At 40.5% G+C, this 21,073-nt stretch overlaps 1 protein-coding gene and 1 long non-coding RNA gene across 5 annotated transcripts in view; one reads left to right on the top strand and one right to left on the bottom strand.

The window, feature by feature from the left end:
• The window catches only part of kcnma1a (potassium large conductance calcium-activated channel, subfamily M, alpha member 1a), a 770,607-nt gene that overhangs the window by 593,006 nt on the left and 156,528 nt on the right, over positions 1-21,073 (top strand). For all 4 annotated transcript variants that reach the window (XM_041176516.1, XM_041176514.1, XM_041176513.1 and 1 more), the window contains exons 15-16: positions 7,969-8,078; positions 16,099-16,167. In XM_041176516.1, the coding sequence (XP_041032450.1) occupies positions 7,969-8,078; positions 16,099-16,167 (179 nt within the window). The remainder of the gene's footprint in view (positions 1-7,968; positions 8,079-16,098; positions 16,168-21,073) is intronic.
• LOC121270913 overlaps positions 17,575-21,073 on the bottom strand; it is a 32,854-nt gene continuing 29,355 nt past the window's right edge. Inside the window, exons 2-3 of the long non-coding RNA XR_005941638.1 lie at positions 19,483-19,721; positions 17,575-19,369 (exon numbers count right to left, since the gene is read on the bottom strand). This is a non-coding gene — a long non-coding RNA (uncharacterized LOC121270913). The remainder of the gene's footprint in view (positions 19,370-19,482; positions 19,722-21,073) is intronic.

Raw genomic sequence — 21,073 nt, 5'->3', positions numbered from 1 at the left:
CTTGTGACAGAATCACATGAGGAAACATGTTTTATAACATTTTTCAATTCTTCATTATTTGCGAGCGCGCATGCGCGAAGTTCGCACTCCCCCCCCACCTGCACAGGCAGCAATGAGCGCTGCCGCTCATATTTCAGGCTGGACGGGCCTTAATTGACCCGCCAGTGTGAAATCACCTTCTGGCCCCCGATCGCGGGCAGTGGTTGGCTTCTTCCCGACTGCCCCTGCTGAACCTGCCCAACTAGGTCTAAATTCTGCCCCAAGAAGAGTGCAGCCACCCCCACCCCCCCCCCCCCCATTTAGTGACACACCTCTGGGACGCCTTCTGGACACCATGGAGGCCTGCCGCAATGTCCTCTACTGCCCACTCTGGCCGCAGGAGGCCCATCAGTCTCTCTCATCACTGCGGCTTGGGAGGAAGTGGCAGGGGTGGTCAGTACCAATGGCTGCACACAAGAGGTCAGCTATCCAGTACAGAAAACGGTTAAATGATCTCATCCATGCCACCACGCTGAGGCAATCATCTTATCACTCTAAACTCTCGCAATCATAAGGATATCACGCATTCCCTGGCATCTCAAGGGACATCACCACTCACTCTCACACACAACCTCACATCTTCATCTGGCCTCACCTCCTCTGGAGACTGCCTCCTCAGCCCTCACCATCTTGAGGCCACTTGCACAGGTCAACATGTGCGTCCACACAGACCCTGGGATACCCCTCTTCTCCAGCACAGCCCTCGCCCTGCAGCCTCTTCCCTTGCCTGAGGCCACTTCTCCTCCTTCTCCAAGCAAGCCCTAGCCCTGCACCCATTGAAAAGCCACCCCTGCCTTACAGCTGGTCTGGTAGGTAGAGACCCGCCCTTAAGCCCGACTAAGAGTTATGTGGTGCTGCTTGCAAAGCTTGGTGCTGATGATTGCTAGTGCTGTCCAAAGCAAACAATCTCAAAGTCCTGAGCAAAGTGCAGCTAACCAGTTGCATGTCGCTTATGTACAGTTGTGAAACACAGCAGCATGCAATCACACCAGATGATTCAGCATGAGGGGATGATTGTAGCAAGTAGGGCTTATAATGAGATGCTAAAGTATTGAAATTGGGTTCCCAACATGCAGCGGCAGGAAACATGGCCTGCCATTGATGGGCAGAGTGGATGATCACAAACTGGTTTCACAACAGCATGAAACCGATTTTTGGCCATCTTGCCATATGTCATTTCACCCTCGCCCACCATGACACCCGATGCCAGCGGGGCTGGAAAATTCTGGTCATAGTTCTTCATAGCCTAAGACCTACTGCAACCACAGTACCAGGCATCAAGTGCTAGCCTATTATATTAGATCATGAAAAGGCCCCAAACCACTGTCCAACAAGGGGAAGAACATTCAACATCCAGCTTTATAGCAGCCAGCTATCACACTCGGATAGCTGCCACACATAGAGAAAACTTTTAGGAACACAGAATGTGAATTTGTACAGGCCCAGACCTTCTCCAGCTCCTAATTCGGCTGTCTCCAGTACCTTCCACCTGAATCAGTCCAATTCAGAACAATTATTGCCTGAGTTCCATGTTCATTCATAAATGAAACCCCACTTTCAAGAAGTATTCACTCTCGATTGCTAAAGAGGTTACTAAACCTGTGAGGATTGTTACAGGATATGGCAAAGTGATAGTGCATAGTTTTGTTACATGTGAAAACAAATGAATTATCTTTCTCAGGAGGGAAGAAGCAGCTGTGCTGATATACGATCATTAGTTTTTAAAGGATTGCTGCAGTGCAGATTCAGAAGTGCTGTTGGTGATAATTATCATGTCTCATTGCTGCGGTTGTATCACTAAACACCCATAGAGCAAAACACTTGGATTTTTTTGATTTGCTCCAGAGGTCTGATTATATTTTATAGGTATTTATTTGGCGAGCGTTACAAGTGTTGTAAGGCCCTGGCTGTCTTTTCCTCTGCTTGCTGTTCAATGTTTATCACTGGTGGTTAGTGGGATAACTTAGATTTAGATTGGTGAATCAGATGTCACTAATTGTCAAACGGCTTCATGACAGAGTGCTGACAGATTGCCAGGAGGATTTAAAGTGGAAGTGAGCTTTACTGAATTATAACTTGCCACTTAGTGCTACAGGAAGGATGTAGTGGTCTAACTGTTGATGGCTATCAGTTGTATTTGCTCCAGGCTGTTTCCAGCCAGCAGTTTGAACTGTGGGAGATCTGCCAGTTAGCTCAAGTGACATACAAGCTGTCGCTGGAGCTGAAATAGGCACCACAAGGAATAGACTTCCTTTGCATGGGCACCACCTCACCCTCAAGTGATCCCAAGCTCCCTCTTAGCCAAAGAGATTACTGGGCTGATGCCTGACTGGAGAGATGCCAACCCCATTGACCCCCTCACCATAGAGACCACATGCTATCAAAAGACCCTTGTCTTTTGCTCCTTCCACCTTCCATTGTGACCTGAACGCCTGGACTAGGAATGACCACCATGGCCTGCCAATTCTCAACCCATCCAAGTACCCACCCACAGCTTTGTAGAGCCATCAATTTGTGTACAGCTGCCATGAAGCTTGCAAGGTAATATATATTCTGTACTGTATTATTACGTTAGAACACACTTTTATACCACTCTTTGTTGCCCCCTGCCTCCAATAATGAGTGATTGGGAAAACTTTCCTTTAACAACATTTTGATTTATGTCATTATTTACTAGAATGCATTTGTCCTTTGAAAGTTGTTAATTCCTAGAGACAGAAACAATTGTCATATTTCTGTAATAAGTGCAAAACATGACGCCAGAAAAAAATAATGAAGTGTTAAAGGAAAAAAAGAAGCAACTTGCATTTCAAGACCTCTGGACATCCCAGAGCACTTTACAGTCATTAAATACTTTTGAAGTCTAGTCACTGTTGCAAGGTAGGGAAACAGGGTAGACAATTTGTGCACAGCAAGGTCCCATAAACAGCAATGTGATAATGACCAGATATTTTGTTTCAGTACTATAGTTGAGGGATACATATTGGCCAGGATGCTCAGGAGAACACCCTTGCTATACTTCAGTACAAATGTGAAATTCAGATTCCTAACTAATGCCTATTTCATTATCCTCTAACCAGCTGCCTTCCAAACTCATCGCATCCCTCAGTGGGTAAATCCTAGTCTCTGTTCCAGTGTGGAGCCAGTTAGACACCATGAGCCACTGCACATTCATTCTGCAGGCTGGAGAAAGAATTAATGGTATTTTGAAAGCTGAAAATATACGTCATCACTACAAAGTTTAATTTTTCCAAATTGGAGAACTTAGCTCCTCATAAATAATCATAGCAGCTCGTACAAACTTGATTACTGGGGAAAGATCCCTGTGACCTGCCACATCAACAAGCATTTATTGCTGCTGTGTCCGAGGTAGTGTATGTAACTTGGGGGTGCTTGTCATCATTCATGTACCAAGATTCTTAAACACATCTGGATTAATTTTTTCACTAGCATTACTCTTGCCAGTTATTCATAATGCCTTTTCATTGCTGCCTCATTCTGCAAAATGTTCATTAAAGTGACAACTTTCTTCTGGTTTAATCCATTGATAAGGAATGTTCTAAAAAAAAAATCAAGTCCAAAAAACTCCTTAATTGTTTCCAAATTATGTAATCCAGCCTGTTCAGGAAGATTTTAAGCACTTGTCAATGAAGCACAATACTTCTAGTGTCCTAGCCAACATTTAAAACTCAACCTGAAGCACTAAAACAGATCAATTTGTCTCTTTTCTCATTTGCTTTCCCATGATTTATTGTACACAAATTGCTTGCCTTGTTTACATCCAAAACAATTGTGACTACATTTGAAAAGTATTTAATTGGCTGTGAGAATCTGAGGACAGGAAAGATGTGGTACAAATGTATTCTTTCTTTGGTTGAAAGCATGGGAAATAGTCCCAAAACAATGTTTGCAAAAAACATTCAGAAACTTGATCCTGAATTCCAGTCAAAATGATGAGTCAATTTCTAATTTTAAATTAAGAAACAAAGGGAGAAGGCCAGGCTTCAAAGTGTAGAACATCACCCAAAGTTCAGAAGAGTAAATGAGAAAAAGAGGTAAGTCAGCAATGGATAAGTTGCAACCGAGAGGTTTTAAAATTTTGAAGGGTATTGGAAGGAGGAAGATTGATGAAGGTAGGACACACATAGTTTGAGGTTCTATCAAATAATGAGATGAGTTGGAGTAGGAGACAAGCATTTTACCTGCCAGCTGCAATGGCGGGTTTTCATGCTGTATCGTCCCCTTTCAGCCTCATTAATTATGCAGCCACAGTAAAGACAGCATCTCGCTGGCGGGCGGCCTCTGATTTGTCCGCCATGCTGTTACCTCACCACTTCCTCATGCCAGGCGCCCTATTTAAACTGCAGTCGTGTGCACAATTCTCAATGCTTGTAGCCCAGGACTGCTCCAGTGAAGACATGGCCCCAAAAGCCAAGAACAGTACAGCCCCCAATTCAGTGACCCACCCCTGGGATGCCTTCTGGATGCTGTGGAGGCCCACCACAGTGTCCTGTGCCCCCACTCTGGCTGCAGGAGGCTCATCAGTCTCACCACTCCAGCTTGGGAGGCGGCAGCAGAGGTGGTCAGGGCCTCGCTGCATACAAGAGGTCAGCCATCCAGTGTGGAAAAAGGATGAATGAGCTCAGCTGCCACCAGGTTAAGTAACCATCTAATCACTCTAAACTCTTTTACTCACAAGCTCATCGCACCTTCACTAGCATCTCACTCACTGCCAGCTCAAAGTACATCACCACTCACTCTCTTACACACACCCTCACATCTCCATCTGGCCTCATCTCCTCTGGAGGCTGCCTCCTCAGCCCTCACCACCTTGAGGCCACTTGCACAGATCAACATGTGCCTCTGCACACATCCTGGGATATCCCCTTCCCCAGTACAGCCCTTGCCCCTTGCCCTGCAGCCTCTTCCCTTACCTGAGGCCACTTCTCCCCTTCCCCAAGTAAGCCCTAGCCCTGCAGCAATTGAAAAACCAAACGCACCTTACGGCTGATCTGATCGGTAGAGACCTGTCCGTGAGCCCCCCTAAAAGTGATGTGGTGCTACCTGCGAAGCCTGGAGCTGATGATCGTGAGTGCTGTCAGAAGCAAAGTAGGCAAACAAACCTCGAATTTCCGAGTGAAGGGCAGCTTACCTGGTGCACATCACTTATGTACAGTTGAGAAGTACATCAGCGTGCAATCACACCGATGTGCCCAGATGATCCAGTGTGGGGAGGATGATTCTGACGAGCAGGGCTTATGATGAGATGCTGAAGTATTGAAATGAGGTTCCCAATTTGCGGTGGTGGGAAACGGGATCCGCCATTGATGGGTAGAGCAGGCGTTCGCAAAGTGGTTTCACAATGGTGTAAAACTGATTTTTGGCTAGAAGCCTTATTGTCCGCACACGCCTGCCATGACGCCCACCACCAACGAGACCAGACGATTCTGCCCATAGTTTCAACACAGTGAGGATATGGAAGGGAGGAAAGAGCATGTTGGATGGCATCTTTGGAAATGAGAAGGAACAAGTGAGGAAAGTTCACAGGACCACTAACTATAGTAGTTATCTAAGATGGTGTCGAGTAAGAAAGGTTGCATGAGATTGACTGGAGCCAAGAGAAAATTAATCAGTGAGTTTAAGCAGCTGTGCACATTACACAGCTGCCCATTGGTATATGTTTTGGTGGGTCCTCTGTTGAGCAGTATTATGTTGGTCAGCACTACAGAGACAGAGTCCACTGGGTGTTGGCATTGCTAACTTCTGGGTCTTACTGCACAGTTATGTGCGACAGGTTTAAAATTGTTTATGAAGTATGACAAGGCATGGGATGACATCAAACACAATGAGTGTTATTTATGTCATTTAAAAGCACCAGTTAGAAAAAGTTGACGTGCTATATTTTTTAAAAGTCCTGAAAATTGTACCAAAATTTTGAACCATATTACCATTCTGATCCCACCATGTTTGAACAGTTCAACCACCCATGTCCCAGTCTCACTGTTGTGTTGGTTTATCAGATGTAGTTTTCCAATTGTGTCCTGGGAGACCAATGGACCAGTGATTTTTCTCTTCATGCGTCCAGTTGGTGAGTGTGACTAACTTTGCCCGAAGAGTTTCCCATCTCCCCCACCACCACAACCCCCCCTCCTTCCCATGTTGTACAGAAGCCAGCTTTAATTTGAACTTGCTGGCATTCTATTTCCACTTAGTACAATGAAATATTCTGGAACTTTCCAGATGATTATAATTAACTGAGAGTGGAAGACATATGCTTATTTTTCTTTCCCAGCAATTCTTTTTCTGAGATAAATGGGGTTGGTTGGCAATACATTTTGTTGGCTCACTTGCATGCTACTTCAGACACCTTCCCCATGAGTATCAGATAATCAAGTCTGATTTCAGCCTTGTGGAATGGAGAGGTGTCAGATAGAACAGAGGCACTTTTCTTTGGTATAAGAAACAATGCCACACACTACCCAGTACTCAAGTCGTCAGGTGCTGGCAGAAAGCTGGGAGCAGATCATCTTCCCATCCATTATGAAATGGTGAGTGTCATAGCAGCATCTAAAGACCTTACAAAATAGCTGGCAAAATATATCCATGTTTAGTTTTTTTTTGTTTTCCCAGCAAAGAGATATGGCTTGTGGAGATTATTTAACCCCTGAGATGTGATGCTGCCTCTTTTCTCAGCTGCTTCTTGCTCTATTCAAAAGATAACTAAATTTGGAAGGAAGAGCCTCCAGGAGGCTTAGTGGCAGAGAGCTGCTGTACCAACATCCCGTGCCGCAAATTTGAACTCATGGCTCCTTATAGCAAAGTCTCTGTTGAGCAGGCTTGGAGGGTAACCAAGGTTATAGTCGTTCAGGTTTCATTTTCTAATATTGAATCTCTTTCAAAAATAAAATATGTAATTTCTCTCCCTCATCCATTTCTACTGTCATAAAATAATGAGAAACAATGCATTTTCAATGACCTAATCACAAGCTCGCAATTTAAAATTACTCGTTAGTGAGATTTAGCTGAGAGAGGCCTTGGCAACAGAGTGAAAAATGAGAATGGTTCTAATCTGGAAGGGCATGTTTATAAAGGCTGGATTAAATGCCACCATTTTGGACAAAAAAAAACAGCTGTGGTCACATCTCAGACAAAAATTTAGGGGAAATAGCTTTGTCATCAAGACCAAAACACAACCAGGTCTTTGGCTGAGCTTTCATTAACTTGACAGAATAACCCTGCATTGTCCTATCAGTGACACAAAAGAGAAATAACACGATTTGGAAAGAAAACTGGTGACCGAGCCACAGGAACTTTGGTGTTAATATTTGGAGTAGAATTGGAATGAGTGTTGGTGGATGGCCATCTGATATACAAGTGATAGACCCCCTTGAACCTAGTCAGCTTATGATGTTGCTTATTCTTCTTGAGGTCATTTGTGGAACATTTTGTGCTTGCCAAGGTAAGGATGTTCCCTTCCACATGAACATTAAGATGGATTTGCCCTGGTGTGGTGAAGATGGAAGCTGCATTGTCTATCAATGTGCTTGAACCTTAACCTAAGAAAGAAAAGGGCAGTCTGCATTTTTCTAGTATTATTACAGCACCACAAACGCCTGCCAATATCTCACACCTTGACTTACTGTTCAGCAGGTAGTGATTGTTATGTAGGCAGAATGAATGCCTCCGACAGGACCAGTGTAACATTCCTAATCTAATTTTTGTGGCATCCTGTTACTTTTGTGAAAACCTCGACTGCTTAATCTAATTTCTTTAGTAGAACTTTCATTTTGTCAATCAAAGCAAAATTCAAACCCAGGTGTGACCATTGGAAATACAGCATTGACCTGGACAGAGATGGTTGAGTAAAATCCAAACTTTGATTTTCCTTACATGAGATGTATCAACATTCCATTTCTCTTTCCGTTCTAGATTGAGGAGGATACCTGGCAGAAGTACTACCTAGAAGGAGTAGCAAATGAGATGTACACAGAGTATCTGTCCAGTGCCTTCATAGGCTTGTCATTTCCTGCAGTTTGTGAGTAAGTAAATAAGAGCATTTTTGACGATTATCTCTAACACTTGCTTTAAGCTCATTAGTAAGCCCTGACTAACCCCTCTAAATGCAGTGACTGACAGAACACCCTTATCAACTTTTTCAGTTGTACAAAGTATTTGATCCAAAAATTCCTGTGCACACCTTGGATTTTTTCCCAAGCCTCATTTACATGAGCAGCACTTGTGTCCCTGTGTATACCCTACAGTCTCAACATTGACCACCAGCCGTAACCATTACTTTAGCCTTTTTACTCCTGGCTGTTGGAGCTGGCAGTTTCAGTATCTCTTCTTCCTACCTGCCTTCATACACTTGCTTATGGCTCTCATCTTCAACTCTGGATTTATACCTTCTCCCACTCAACATCTGCTGGCTATGCATCACCCTGGAAAGGGGTTTAAGATGCCTCCTTGCATGTAGAGCACAATAAAAATTTAAGCTGCTGTTGTCTGATTCAAGACAGACCCTTACGTCTGCACAGCTCCACATTTTCCTGTTAATTAAATGTGAAGTGTAGAAATTTTGATCTCCAGATTTGCCCTAACTTGAAGTTTGGATTGGACATGTCAGGACAAATTCAGAAGTAGAGACAGTGCTATAGAATCACTCAGTACTCTAGTGACAAGGTTATGTGCTCATTTAATGTAGAACTGGGTAGATGAGCAAAAATGAACAATATGGAGACCAGATGGTTCAGTAAGTGGAGCATTATCCTTCACCACTAAGACCCAAATTTAAGACTAGCTCAGACAAATGGATTAAAATCTTCTCTGTCTGCTGGCTGGGAGAGGTGAATGTGAATTGAGTTTAGACTATATCAGCCCAGTTTTAACTGTACACAGAACTATGCTCTCCAATATCTATTTTTTTTTTATTCATTCATTCATGGGATGTGGGCTTCGCCGGCTAGGCCAGCATTTATTGCCCATCCCTAGTTGCCATTAGGAAAGTGGTGGTGAGCTGCCTTCTTGAAATTGGCAGTCTTACCCCAAAGTTGTGAGAATGCCTTATGTGTGTAATAAAGATGTCACACTATTCTGAGAATGGGGCTAAGGCATATTGCTGGTGTGATTTAGAGCTCTGAATCTCACCAAGCTCTATTTGACCCAGAATGTCTAAAGTGAGAACATTATTCTTGATTCTTGGATTCATTGTCCTGTTAAGAACAAACAGAATTGATCACAATGATTAGGTTAAAGAGAGACAGAGGGCAATATTTTTATGTCAGGCAGACCTGTTTCCTGGTTGCACTACTAGACAACTTTCAAGTTCCATATCAGACCCTCTTAGCTTCATTTCAATCCTTATCCAAAGACTTTGCCTCCTCCCCCCCCCCCCCCCCCCACCCGCCCCCACCACCACCACCACCACCACCACCACCACCACCAACCCCCACCCACCCACCCACCCAATTCATCATTTCTCAGTGCTGCTTCCATCACTTTCTTCCGCTTGGTGTTGGGTCCTGTCATTCTCTGTTCCTTACCCAGTAAAGCTCCTACTCCTTCTCCTCTTACCACTCTGTGTCACTTCTATGGCCAGGATTTTATGGCCCCACCACACTGTGTCTCCCCCGGCGGATGTGGCAAGCCATTTAAATCTCCATTCCGTTCGGCGGGACTGTAATATCCCGCTGGACAGGAGGGACCGTAAAATCCTGCCCCATGTCTACCTCCTTTTGCTATTATCTCTCTGCTCAATGTCAGTTCCACTGCTCATCAGCCCCCTTCCCTCCCCACCTTTGCTGTTCTCTCTCCTGCCTAGTACTGTTCTGACTACTTTCTCCTCTCTGGCAATTACTGCTCCGTATCCATTAGTACATATAATTAAAAGTCCTGTGAATAACAGTCACACATTAAATGTGACAGCCTATACATTTAATCTGAGAATGAGCTATTTGCAAGATGCAAAAAAATTATCCATCACACTTTCCTGCTTGGTTCCAATAACTACTATCTGTCAAGTTAACTACACTGATTCACTCAAAAATGTTGAAGTAATCCTTCATAAAACAGCAGTGAAAAACCATTTATAAGGAGAACACAGCAGTACTGAGAATTTCTACATATCCCAGTTACTCACAGAAAGGGTAATGTTCTAAAATAGGAGGTAGTTTGTATCCTCCACATTGTGGTTTAGTAGCATGGTATGTTGGTATACTGATATGCTACTCACATTGTTAAGTATAGGTCTCATTATGCTTTGTATGATGTGCCTAATCTGAACTGGGTTGCAAAGCATGTAAGGTTGAGTCAACCTCCTTCGGGCATCTCCTAGTAACTGCCAAATGTTACTGGAAGAAAAATGTACAGCTATCTTCTTGACCTCCTCAAAAATAGCATGGAGCATCAACTTGTCACCTAATATAAGGTATTATTTTTCTATTTGGAAAGGTTAATGAAATTTAATGTTGAAACAGGAATGCAAGAAACCCCATTCAACCTGCTGTGGAGAGTTAAGAAGCACAATTAAAATAAATCTGGGTTCCAAAGCAGACAGCTGTGTATAGTGCCTAGTATAAATAGACAAATTGATGATGATTCTTCCAAATATGTCATCAGAAGTGATGGGTAGGTATTTCAGTGATGTCCAAGGCATGCCTTAGGTCAGGGCAAAGATGACCATGAATGTGAAGAAGGAATCAAATTCAATTGAGCTCAACAAATGGAATTGGATTGGGCTTCCCAATGTAAGTAGAGTCTATGAAAGCAGTTAATGTCTTAGTATGGTAATTACGGTTCAGATTTTGGATTTCCCCTCGGGAGAAGCAGATTACTTTATTACAAGAGTCATGTTCATATACCAAACAACAGTCGCCTTGTCATGGTAATGGCTGCTTGGAAAACTCGCATCATCTGTTCTCATGGGGTTAATGAGATTTAAACAAGGAGGGGTTGTTATTGTCGACTAATGATGCAGTGCCACGAGGAAGTGATGATCAATGAATGCAGATGTTCTAATGAGATTTAGGAATCGCCTAAAAATCTTCACTTGACACATAGGTTTTGCCTAGAGACTCAATTATCCTGTTTTCTAGTTTAAATTAAAGAGACCTCATTATTCACGTTCTCATGTCCTTGCTAGTGTTAGATGGATAATGCTATCCAATTCTCTTTAATTAAGCCCTATGATAATCAATATGTCCCCCTGTATATTGTTGCACAAATTAATCCATGTTAACATTACTGTAAATACAGCTGTTTTACAGAATCACGTTAGGAAAGACCAAGATATCATTAAACAGATGAAAAGTTCTAAAATATAAGTACTGGAGCTGATTATTTTCAAATCATTGGGTGAAGAATCATTGAGAATGTACGATGTGGATTCTGTGCCGGACATTCTGAAATATTTGGTTGGATAACTTGCTTTAAAACTGTAGGACCGCTTGGAGTTATTTCCAGATTCTTTTACTGTAAAACTTAATGGCCTGGATTTTGCAGTTGTAATGAGGGTGAAACTACAGCGTTCACCGTAATTACAACTGTGAAATTGACATCTTGCACCCAAACATGCGTAGTTAAATGCGGAACTCCAGAAGCTGCAGTCAGTGATTCCCTGCTTCTCATCAGGGAGTGCTGTTGCTAAGTTCCAGCATACATACGAACAAACGAATTAGGAGCAGGAGTAGGCCGCCCGGTCCCTTGAGCCTGCTCTGCCATTCAATAAGATCGTGGCTGATCTGATTGTAACCTCAACCCCACATTCCTGCCAACCCCCAATAATCTTTCACCACCTCGTTAACCAAGAATCTATGTAGCTCTGTCTTAAAAATATTCAAAGACTCTGCTTCCACCGTCTTTTGAGGAAGAGAATTCCAAAGACACTCAACCCTCTGAGAGAAACAATTTCTCCTCATCTCTGCCTTAAATCAGCGACTTTTATTTTTAAACAGTGACCCCAAGTTCTAGATTTTCCCACAAGAGGAAACATCCTCTCCACATCCACCCAGTCAAGACCCCTCAGGGCCATAAAGACTTCAGTCAAGTTGCCTCTTACTCTTCTAAACTCCAGGAGATACGAGCCTAACCTGTCCAACCTTTCCTTTCCTCATAAGACAACCCACCCATTCCTGGTATTAGTCTAGTAAACCTCCTCCGAACTGCTTCTAACGTACTTGCATCTTTTCTTAAATAAGGAGACCAGCACTGTACACAATACAGATGTAGTCTCACCAGTGCCCAGTACAACTGAAGCATAACCTCCCTACTCTTGTAATCAATTCCCCTCACAATAATGATAACATTCTATTAGCTTCCTAATTACTTGCTGTACCTGCATTCTAGCCTTTTGTGATTCATACACTAGGACACCCAGATATCCCTCTAAATCTCTGAGCTCTGCAATCTCTCTCCATTTAAATAATAAGCTTCTTTTTTATTCTTCTGCCAAAATGAACAATTTCACATTTGCCCTCATTATACTCTATTTGCCAGATCTTTGCCCACTCACTTAACCAATCTATGTCACTTTGTAACCTGTTTATGTCCTCTTCACAATTTACTTTCCTACCTATCTTTATGTCATCAGCAAATTTAGCAACCATTCCTTCAGCCAAGTCTTTTATATAAATTGTGAAAAGTTGAGGTCCCAGCGCTGATCCCTATGGCATATCACTTGTCATATCCTGCCAACCAGAAAAAGATCCATTTATCCCAACTCCCTGCTTCCTGTTAGCTGGCCAATCTTCTGTCTATGCCAATATGTCATCCCCATACCAGGCAGATGAAAATCCTTTGAAATTCCTTGAATTGATATAAGCTTCCACTTTTACACTTGGTCTCACTGTAAAAATCCTTGATAAGTAATGTCTTGTTCGGTGAGGTGCAGCTAGGTTTTTAACGGTGTACTGAATTCATAATTGCTAATGAACAATCTCACTGACTGAGAAAACTAATTTTATATTTGTGGACTATCAAATGTCTCCATTATGACAAAAATTCCATAGGTTTAGAATAACTTTTAAAGTTTTTTTTATGATATTTAAGTTTCTACTGTAACCCCATTTATATGTCCCAATCTTTATTTTGCTGTCTGTAAGATGATAAAAATGTGAAGGATAAGCAGTGCTTTTAACTTCCTGATTTTGCTGCCTGGGAGAATTCTTCAATGGCTGCTTAACTCACTTGATGACATCACTAAGGCAAAATTTTCCAGCCCCAACTAATGTATATGAAGGCTGAGGGCTGTTGGGAGTTCCGTCTACCCTCCAGATGTACCCTATATTATGGTGTCAGCCAGCCTGCCCATCCTTAGGTTTATTAAGGCCCTTAAGTTGCCAATTAAAGGCCACTTGAGGTCCTGTTTCCGCCTCCACGACCATTATATGGTGGACGGGATAAGCGAAAGATAAGTGGACTGTCCGCTACTTTCCCAACTCGGAGTAAATGGCAAGAAGGAAGAGGGGATTCCTCCTCTGAGGGGGTACTCTGTACCCATTGAGGGAAATCTCCCCAAAACAGTACCTCACCCCTTTGGGCCTCCCCCCACCGATCTCTCGAACCCAACTCCGCCTCGCAAGGGTCCCCGATTCTTGCCTGACCAAAAGGCTATCCATGATCTTCTTCGCAGGATTCCCTTGTAGTTCCTGCAGTGGCCACTCTGGTTGGCTGGCAGCTCTCGAGGGTGGGCCTTCCTGTCTCTGAGGGGGTGGAATCTGGTTAAGACTGCCCCCAGTGTATTATAGCAGCGGGACAGCGCTTTTTAAAGTCATTGAGCTGCCAACTGACTTTTCTACCAGGTGGGCAAGCAATACGCCCTCATGTAAACTACACTCCCATGTAAAATACATCCCTCTGTAAAATTCACCCCACTGTTGCTGGGTGCAAACTGATTTTGGAATATAAGTAACATTGAGAAAGAGGAAATCCGTGCCATAGTAATCACTAGATCTTTGTGGGGAGCTTTCTTCAAGGTCAGCGATGAGCAGTGTGCTTTGCTTCTGACTGCGGATCTGGCTTATTGTGTTTGGTTGTTGCGAGTAGTGAGAATTTTATTCCATATTGTTATCTACTAGCAATAAATTGACATTTAGTATTGCTCAAAAAAGAGACATGTCTAAGTTTTTCATCTTGCACTCATCGGGACACTTGCAAGCATATGAATATAAGGGGAAACAACAATTTATATTTGTATTAAACCCAATGTTTTCCCCTTATATTGGTATTCTTATGAAGTATCCTGATGAGTGCAAAAGTAAAAGCTTGTACATGTCTCCTTTTCAGCAATACTCAAGTTTTATAGTACCAAACGACAAACTGACATTTATTAATATTACCTGATCTAAAAATACTAAGTTATGAGTACAAGTGCATACATTTGATTTATAAGGTTTAGAAGGTTAAGGAGTTATCTAATTGAGGTGTTTAAAATGACAAAAGGAGTCAATGGTGTAGATAGAAGATATTTTTTCGGGTAGGGGATTTCCGTAACACGGAGGCACAATCTTAAAAGCAGAGAGGTCATACAAGGGTGAAATCAGAATGCACTTTTTCACACAAAGAGTAGTGGAAATATGGAAAATTCTCTTACAAAATGTTGTTGATGTTTGGTCAATTGAAATCTTCAATACTGAGATTGACAGATTTTTATTTGGTAAGGGTATGAAAGGATACGTGTCAAAGCAAGGTAAATGGCATTGAGATACTGATCAGCCATGATATAATTAATGCCGGAACAAGCTTGAGGACCTGAATGGCTTGCTCTTGTTCCTATGTACCTTAATACTGTGGCCATGTTTAAAGGCTTTAAGACAGTCAATGACTGTTAAAATTTCAGAATGATTAATAATTATGATCGACTTCCAATTTAAGTTGATGATTAGTTGTCCATTGAGCTTTATTTCAATTTCCATTTAGTCCAGTTTATACCACACAAAATAAATCCTTGTGTGGGTTCAGCTGTAAGCATTATATTAGTGACAAAAGTATTATAAATTTAATTTTACACTGATTTTTCTTCATACTTGGGTTCAATATTTATTGCTTAATTAATAATGATTGTACAACTAATAAAAATTGATTTTCAGACTTTTTTCTAAGTAAATGTACTATAATTAGGAGAGCAAAGTGATGGATGATAGGACCAGAGCTGGAAATATTTTCTTACTTGAGACTTCATGTGTGTTAATTTACAAGTAAGTTGATGTACACAATCAGAAATTATATGGATGATCCTCTTATATTTTGATTCATTCTCTATCAAGAAGATAGTTGCGGTTTACTGGGCATAGAGTTAATACAAATGCACTTACGACAGACTGCTTTGTGAACATGATTTGCAATTGTCTGGATTAAGAAGAAATCAAATTAAACTGTTATTGCAGGGTGTAACATTAAGTATAATTCTGGATTTCTGGTATGCCCTGGTTTGGACATGATAGTCAAATAATGCAGCTTGGCCCTGAGGTAGATTCTCTAGACTCTCCAATCATTGATACTGACAAGATCTACTTTATGTGGCTCTGGGATAAAATCACATTTTAAGCTGGATTGATCTGTACCAAGACCAGTTACAACGGAGAGTTGAATAATGTGGCAGAGCTTCTTTCACTTGACACGTGTGTATTTCCTTCAGGGGCCTGTTTTCAGAAAAGCTTTCCCCACATTACTAAGGAAAATTTGGAGAAAACATTTTGGAGATTTGACAGCAGAAAGGCTTTGTAGTTCCTGAATATGCCACACTCTCCTTCCTGATCCACGTCCCCCTCCCATCCATGACATCAGCCATCCTCTACCAACTCCAGGGAGAGTAGAAGAATAATCTGAGCATCCTCATGTTACAATCCTGTTGTCCAGTGAGTCAGGAAGCTTCTCAAGATTGTTCTTTTTTGATCATACTCTTCCAACTATTTTTACAACTCCATGCGAAATTTGTCTAAGCTCAGAATGATTCCCTCATGTCGAGAATATGATCTACTGACAGAGAATATACTTTATTTGTGAAATGGTTTACCTGCTAGAGATGTAACCATGTGAGGTGACTGGTTCTTTGCCTTCCATATGCAGGCTGTGTTTTGTAAAGCTGAAGCTGTTACTGTTAGCCATAGAATACAAATCGGATACAAGGGAAAGCAGGTGAGTACCACAGCCTTTCTTGTGAATTGTGAGTATTAATTGCATCACAAGTCTTCCTAATCGACCAAACTGTCAAGAGAATACTAAATGTTGACAAAGACATTCAGTTGTTCCTACAAACTCAGCATCTTCCAACTCCATTTCACATTGGCAGTTTAAATCTGATTAAAAGCCAGTTAATATCTTTTATTCCTTTGCCATGTTGGTTGCAGAGTCAACGGTGGAGTTGAAGAAAGACTAAAAAGAAGCTGTACAATTGAAATAATTACTGTGATCTATAGCTCTGCTGGTGTGTCTCCTTAACTCACTGAGGGATTGGTTCTTCCCACTTGTGCTCATGGGCACTGCAAGGAACGTTAACTAAAAGGACATCAAATATCTAAATATTTCTTCAAAAGTCAGTGAATGTCAAATTTGTTGGCTGTATCAATATCGTCCGACATGGTTCACTTGTTACCCCATCTGATTTAGTGCAACACATGTATGAACTGATACATAACAGGCAGATATTAAATCATATCATTATTTTTACAAAAGTATATCACAACTAGTCTTTTTCCACCTTTTGAAAGCCTGACAAATGTGCCTTAAAAACCTGAAGTAGATAAAGAAGTCACACCAACTGTGTCACTGGCTCGCCAATGACGGATTCTGCTTATTTTATATTATTGAAAGAAATAAACCGTTGCAGGAACTAATAACTTACAAAGAACTGAGAATGGGTCAGAGCTCCAGTGGTGATTAGGAACTGCCTACCACTGATTTGCATTAGGGGAACAAGGAATATTAAAAGGCTGACGGTAGTATCCTTTTAGATTTGCAACCAATATAAAATGTAGTTCCATGGCGGTGCTGATCCCAGTTATTTCCAGTGAGAATATCATGACCTTTCTGACAGTACACTGTTAGTAAAACATGTCTTTCAATAAAATTATCATAACAGAGCTGAGAAAGGTTAATTCTTTAAAGTTAATTGTTAACATTCTTCAAATTTACCACAATTTTTATCAGAAGTGCCCCTACATTTCAAAGTTACTTCCTACAGATACTTATTTAGTCCCTGCTGGCACTTTGATTGATGGTAAAGTGCTGTCCAGGCATTATTGATATCTTTGAAGGTTATGTGATGCACGATCAGAAAGTTCTTGCTCTTTAGTCAGTATTGGAATGGGCTAATTGCCATTGACCATAGGCAGCAGTTAAGTGCTTTGTGAGCATAACCCAGCCCATCCAGTGCCAGTTTACACCATTCAAAGTCAGTTCAGGCATATTTCCACGTAACATTAGATTTGAAATGGAAACAAGGTGAATGCATTTCAGATATAGTTGTCGTTAAATGTGAAAGGGATAAATGATGCTGATTTAAACTCATTAACACAGTAGAAGCCACTTAATGGAAGCCTCATGTTAAGCAAACTGTTCTTTAATCCACTTATTTGCATTAAGCAAACATTATTGATTCAATGCTAATCCCAATTAGCAGTAATATACACTGTAAATTCTCTAGAACTAAGATTACATATCCATTCACAGCTGCGGATATGAATTAGGTACTAAATTGAAGACAATCATTCCAATAGCTCCTTCAAATTGGATATATTGCCTGCGCAGTAACTGATTATGTAAAACTGATTGAAATAATCAGGCTAGCTGTATGTTACTAGTTTAAAAACTACCTAAAGTGTGCTAAACTATACCAAAGCAAACACATGACTAGATCTGGCCAGTCCATTCAGTATTGTCTTCTCAGCTAAGGACGAACTCCTGCTCCCAAGGCATCAGGTCTTCAGAGGCAGTAGATGAGGTCAAATTAGCGTCTCATGTTCATGTTAGATCCAATTCTCTGCAAACAGGGTCATAATAGGGTCTGTACTGTACAGTTCTTAAACTGTTCATTGAACTGACAGAATATGAATGCACTTAACACTGCCAGTAATGAAAGGTTCACAATGCACAAGTGAACGCAACCTTTATTATTAAAAGATAATCTCAAAGATATCCAATTGAAGAACTTTATAACTTTCTAGGATAGCATTGTTTGGCATTTGTACTGGTAACTGATCTTAATTTCATTTAAATGTGATATTAACCTTCAATATTGCACACATCAGACACCAGTAAGACATAATGAACTACTCACATGAAGAACTATGTATCAACCAATACTAATTAGCAAGTCTAATAAGCCTTTCACTGTCATTATGTGTCCAATGTTATATGCCAGCCTAATGTAAAATACATTTTCTGTCCACTCTCTTCCATTAAAAATATGATTGATTACATTCCATGTTACAGAAACTTTTGTTAAGCCTAAATTTGGAGTAATCGGGTAACAAGTGCATCTTAAGGCACTTTATTTAAGAAAATGTTGGGGAAGCACAGCAGCTCAATCAGCTAAAAGAGGCAAGGTACGTTAATGTTCAGTTGGGATCCTTCATTTCAGCCAAGCAGTTTTAGTGAGAAACATCCCACCAGATGCTGATCAAGCTGCTGTGTGTTTCCAGAATCGTCTGTTTTTAATTCATTAGTTATTTTTCCTGAAAGTTTATGGAGGAAAATAATAGTACTCATTTAATTTGAGAGCACATAGGGAACATTTAAAACACAACAATTATTCATCTTTATGTTGTGTTGAAGTGATGAACAAATGGGAGGAAGGAAGATGGGGAAGCCCAATTAGCTCTTTGAAGGCAAGATTTATTAAAACTCTCAATTATCATGAACACTGATAGGCCAAACACATCTTATGGTGAAATACATAAATGCTGCAAAGTAGCCTAGTGAATGTCCAAGAGTAGTGTCCTAATTCTGTTGGCGTATACAGGTTCATTTTCATAATTGTTTCACACCACAGAGAAAATAGAACAAAGTTCAACTTTGTATTCTTGTTACTAAGATTCCTTTTTGCATTTTCTTGTGTTTTGCCACATTCGTGTTTTTGAAGAAACAAAACTATTTTGTTTGTTTTATGTTTGCCAAGTTGGAATGTTTCCTTTTGTTTTTGTTGCGAGCTGTTTGTTCCTACCATGGCGTTTGATTGAAATGTTTTCTTGTTGTTTACAGAGGTGCCAAGTGGTAAAGCTCTCTTCATTTACTTCCCAGCCAATCTCAACTTTCCCTTCAATTCTTTACATCTTCCAGCTTTGGAACTCATTTCCTCAAGTGCTCATTCTTTTACTCTCACCAAGTCAGCAGGATAATACTAAAAACACATCAAATAGAATAACATTTTAGTCAATATATGACATTTACAGTATTTTTTTTAAAAAAACTTCTTGTCCTTACACTAATTTCTTTGGGAAAAGTGATACTTACATATATTTTTCTAGATGCTCCTTCATTCTTTGCTGTCTCACAGATTGTGTTTCCAACCATTCCATATTAAAACGTTTGCTGGCATAAAGTTTTATTCCTCCCCATCCCCCATGATGATGTAATGTAAATGTCAGTCAGCCAAGGTGCTATTATGCTGTCTGCTTGTCAAAATCTTCAACTGAGTCTTACACATTGTCTGTCTTCAGATTTTTGTACATTTAAACAGTACTTCATGTTGTCTGTGGATTCATTGAAAAGAAAGGGAAAAAATGAATTGTCACAAATTTATTTCATTAGCTAATTAATGAGTTTGATGATTTTTTTTCACAATGATAATTTTAATATGCCCTGATGGTAACTGATCACATTCCATGCTTACACAGTCAATTCACTAAATATGGAAGAAAAACATATTTCAGAAGCAGTTTTTACCATTTCTTTAATTTTTCTTGGTTTAGTGAGGTTGCACATTTTTTCCCAGCCCACTGGGACAACCACTTCTCATCTGCGCCCCCCCACAAACCCTGTTTGTTGCTTGACATTGAGTGAAATATTAATGCATGAAGTAAATTAATGTTTTGGCAGTATCCTTTTAGTCCAAAGATACCAATTTGAATCTTTGAATTTTTTCATGATTTTTGTTTCAATTTTTTCAAGCGTCATTTAATTGTTGACCCAACTAGCTTAGTAGCTACTTGCTTATTCTCTTTTTGTCCCAAGAATTGCCCCATCTTTCCCCCTATCCTGCTTTGTGTCTGTCCCTCAGCTCCTTCCTTTGTCTGACTCCAAGCTTGTGTGCAGTGATATATGTACAACAAAAATAAGAGAGTTTCTAGTGCCGTTCAGCCATCCAACAACAGTTACTGCAATCATACGTGGCTTGCAATGGTTGTACCTCTATTTTTGCAATCGTTTGTTGTATATTGTTACTCTGTGTGGTTTGTGGTGGAAGCATGTCATTGTCACAGTGAACTGAACTCTTTACCAACAGAAATTTGCTTCCTGGGATTACTCCTTGATTTTCTAGTTAAAATTTAATCTGTTAATAAGTCAGTCATGTACTGTATGAGTTTCTGATATATGGAAATCTATACTGAGACTTGGTTTTTATTAATTTATATTCTAATTACATTGCCAATTGAATATTAAATTGAATCTGATGTCAGCAGAACTCAGATTTTTATTCATAAAGAAAGAAAAGCTTATGTGAGTACAGAGGCACATACATCAGTTTACAATGTACACATGCTGTGGTCTAAATGGTAAAGACACATACATTTAACAGCTCTACGCAATCCAACAATGCAGATTAAGCCTGGATTATGGTACCAGGACTTTGTATAAACGATAACACACAGAAAAGTGGTATGTTAGTACCATGGATATTATACATAGCTTGGTATTATTAGTAAACCTCATAATAGTATATACAAGGAGTACAAATCATTTTCCCCTAACTAGCTTTGATGTTTTTATATATACCATGGTTTCTAACATAAAATGCATTGTTTAGATTTTCCTCTTTGAAAAACCTTGTAGTGCATCTTTTAGTGTAATATTCTTAGTGCTATGTCTAACAATAGTGCTGTAT

Source organism: Carcharodon carcharias, chromosome 28 (genome assembly GCF_017639515.1).
Source record: "Carcharodon carcharias isolate sCarCar2 chromosome 28, sCarCar2.pri, whole genome shotgun sequence".
Classification (NCBI taxonomy): domain Eukaryota; kingdom Metazoa; phylum Chordata; class Chondrichthyes; order Lamniformes; family Lamnidae; genus Carcharodon; species Carcharodon carcharias.
The sequence above is the reverse complement of the archived record's forward strand: the minus strand, read 5'-3'. Positions and strand labels throughout refer to the sequence as shown.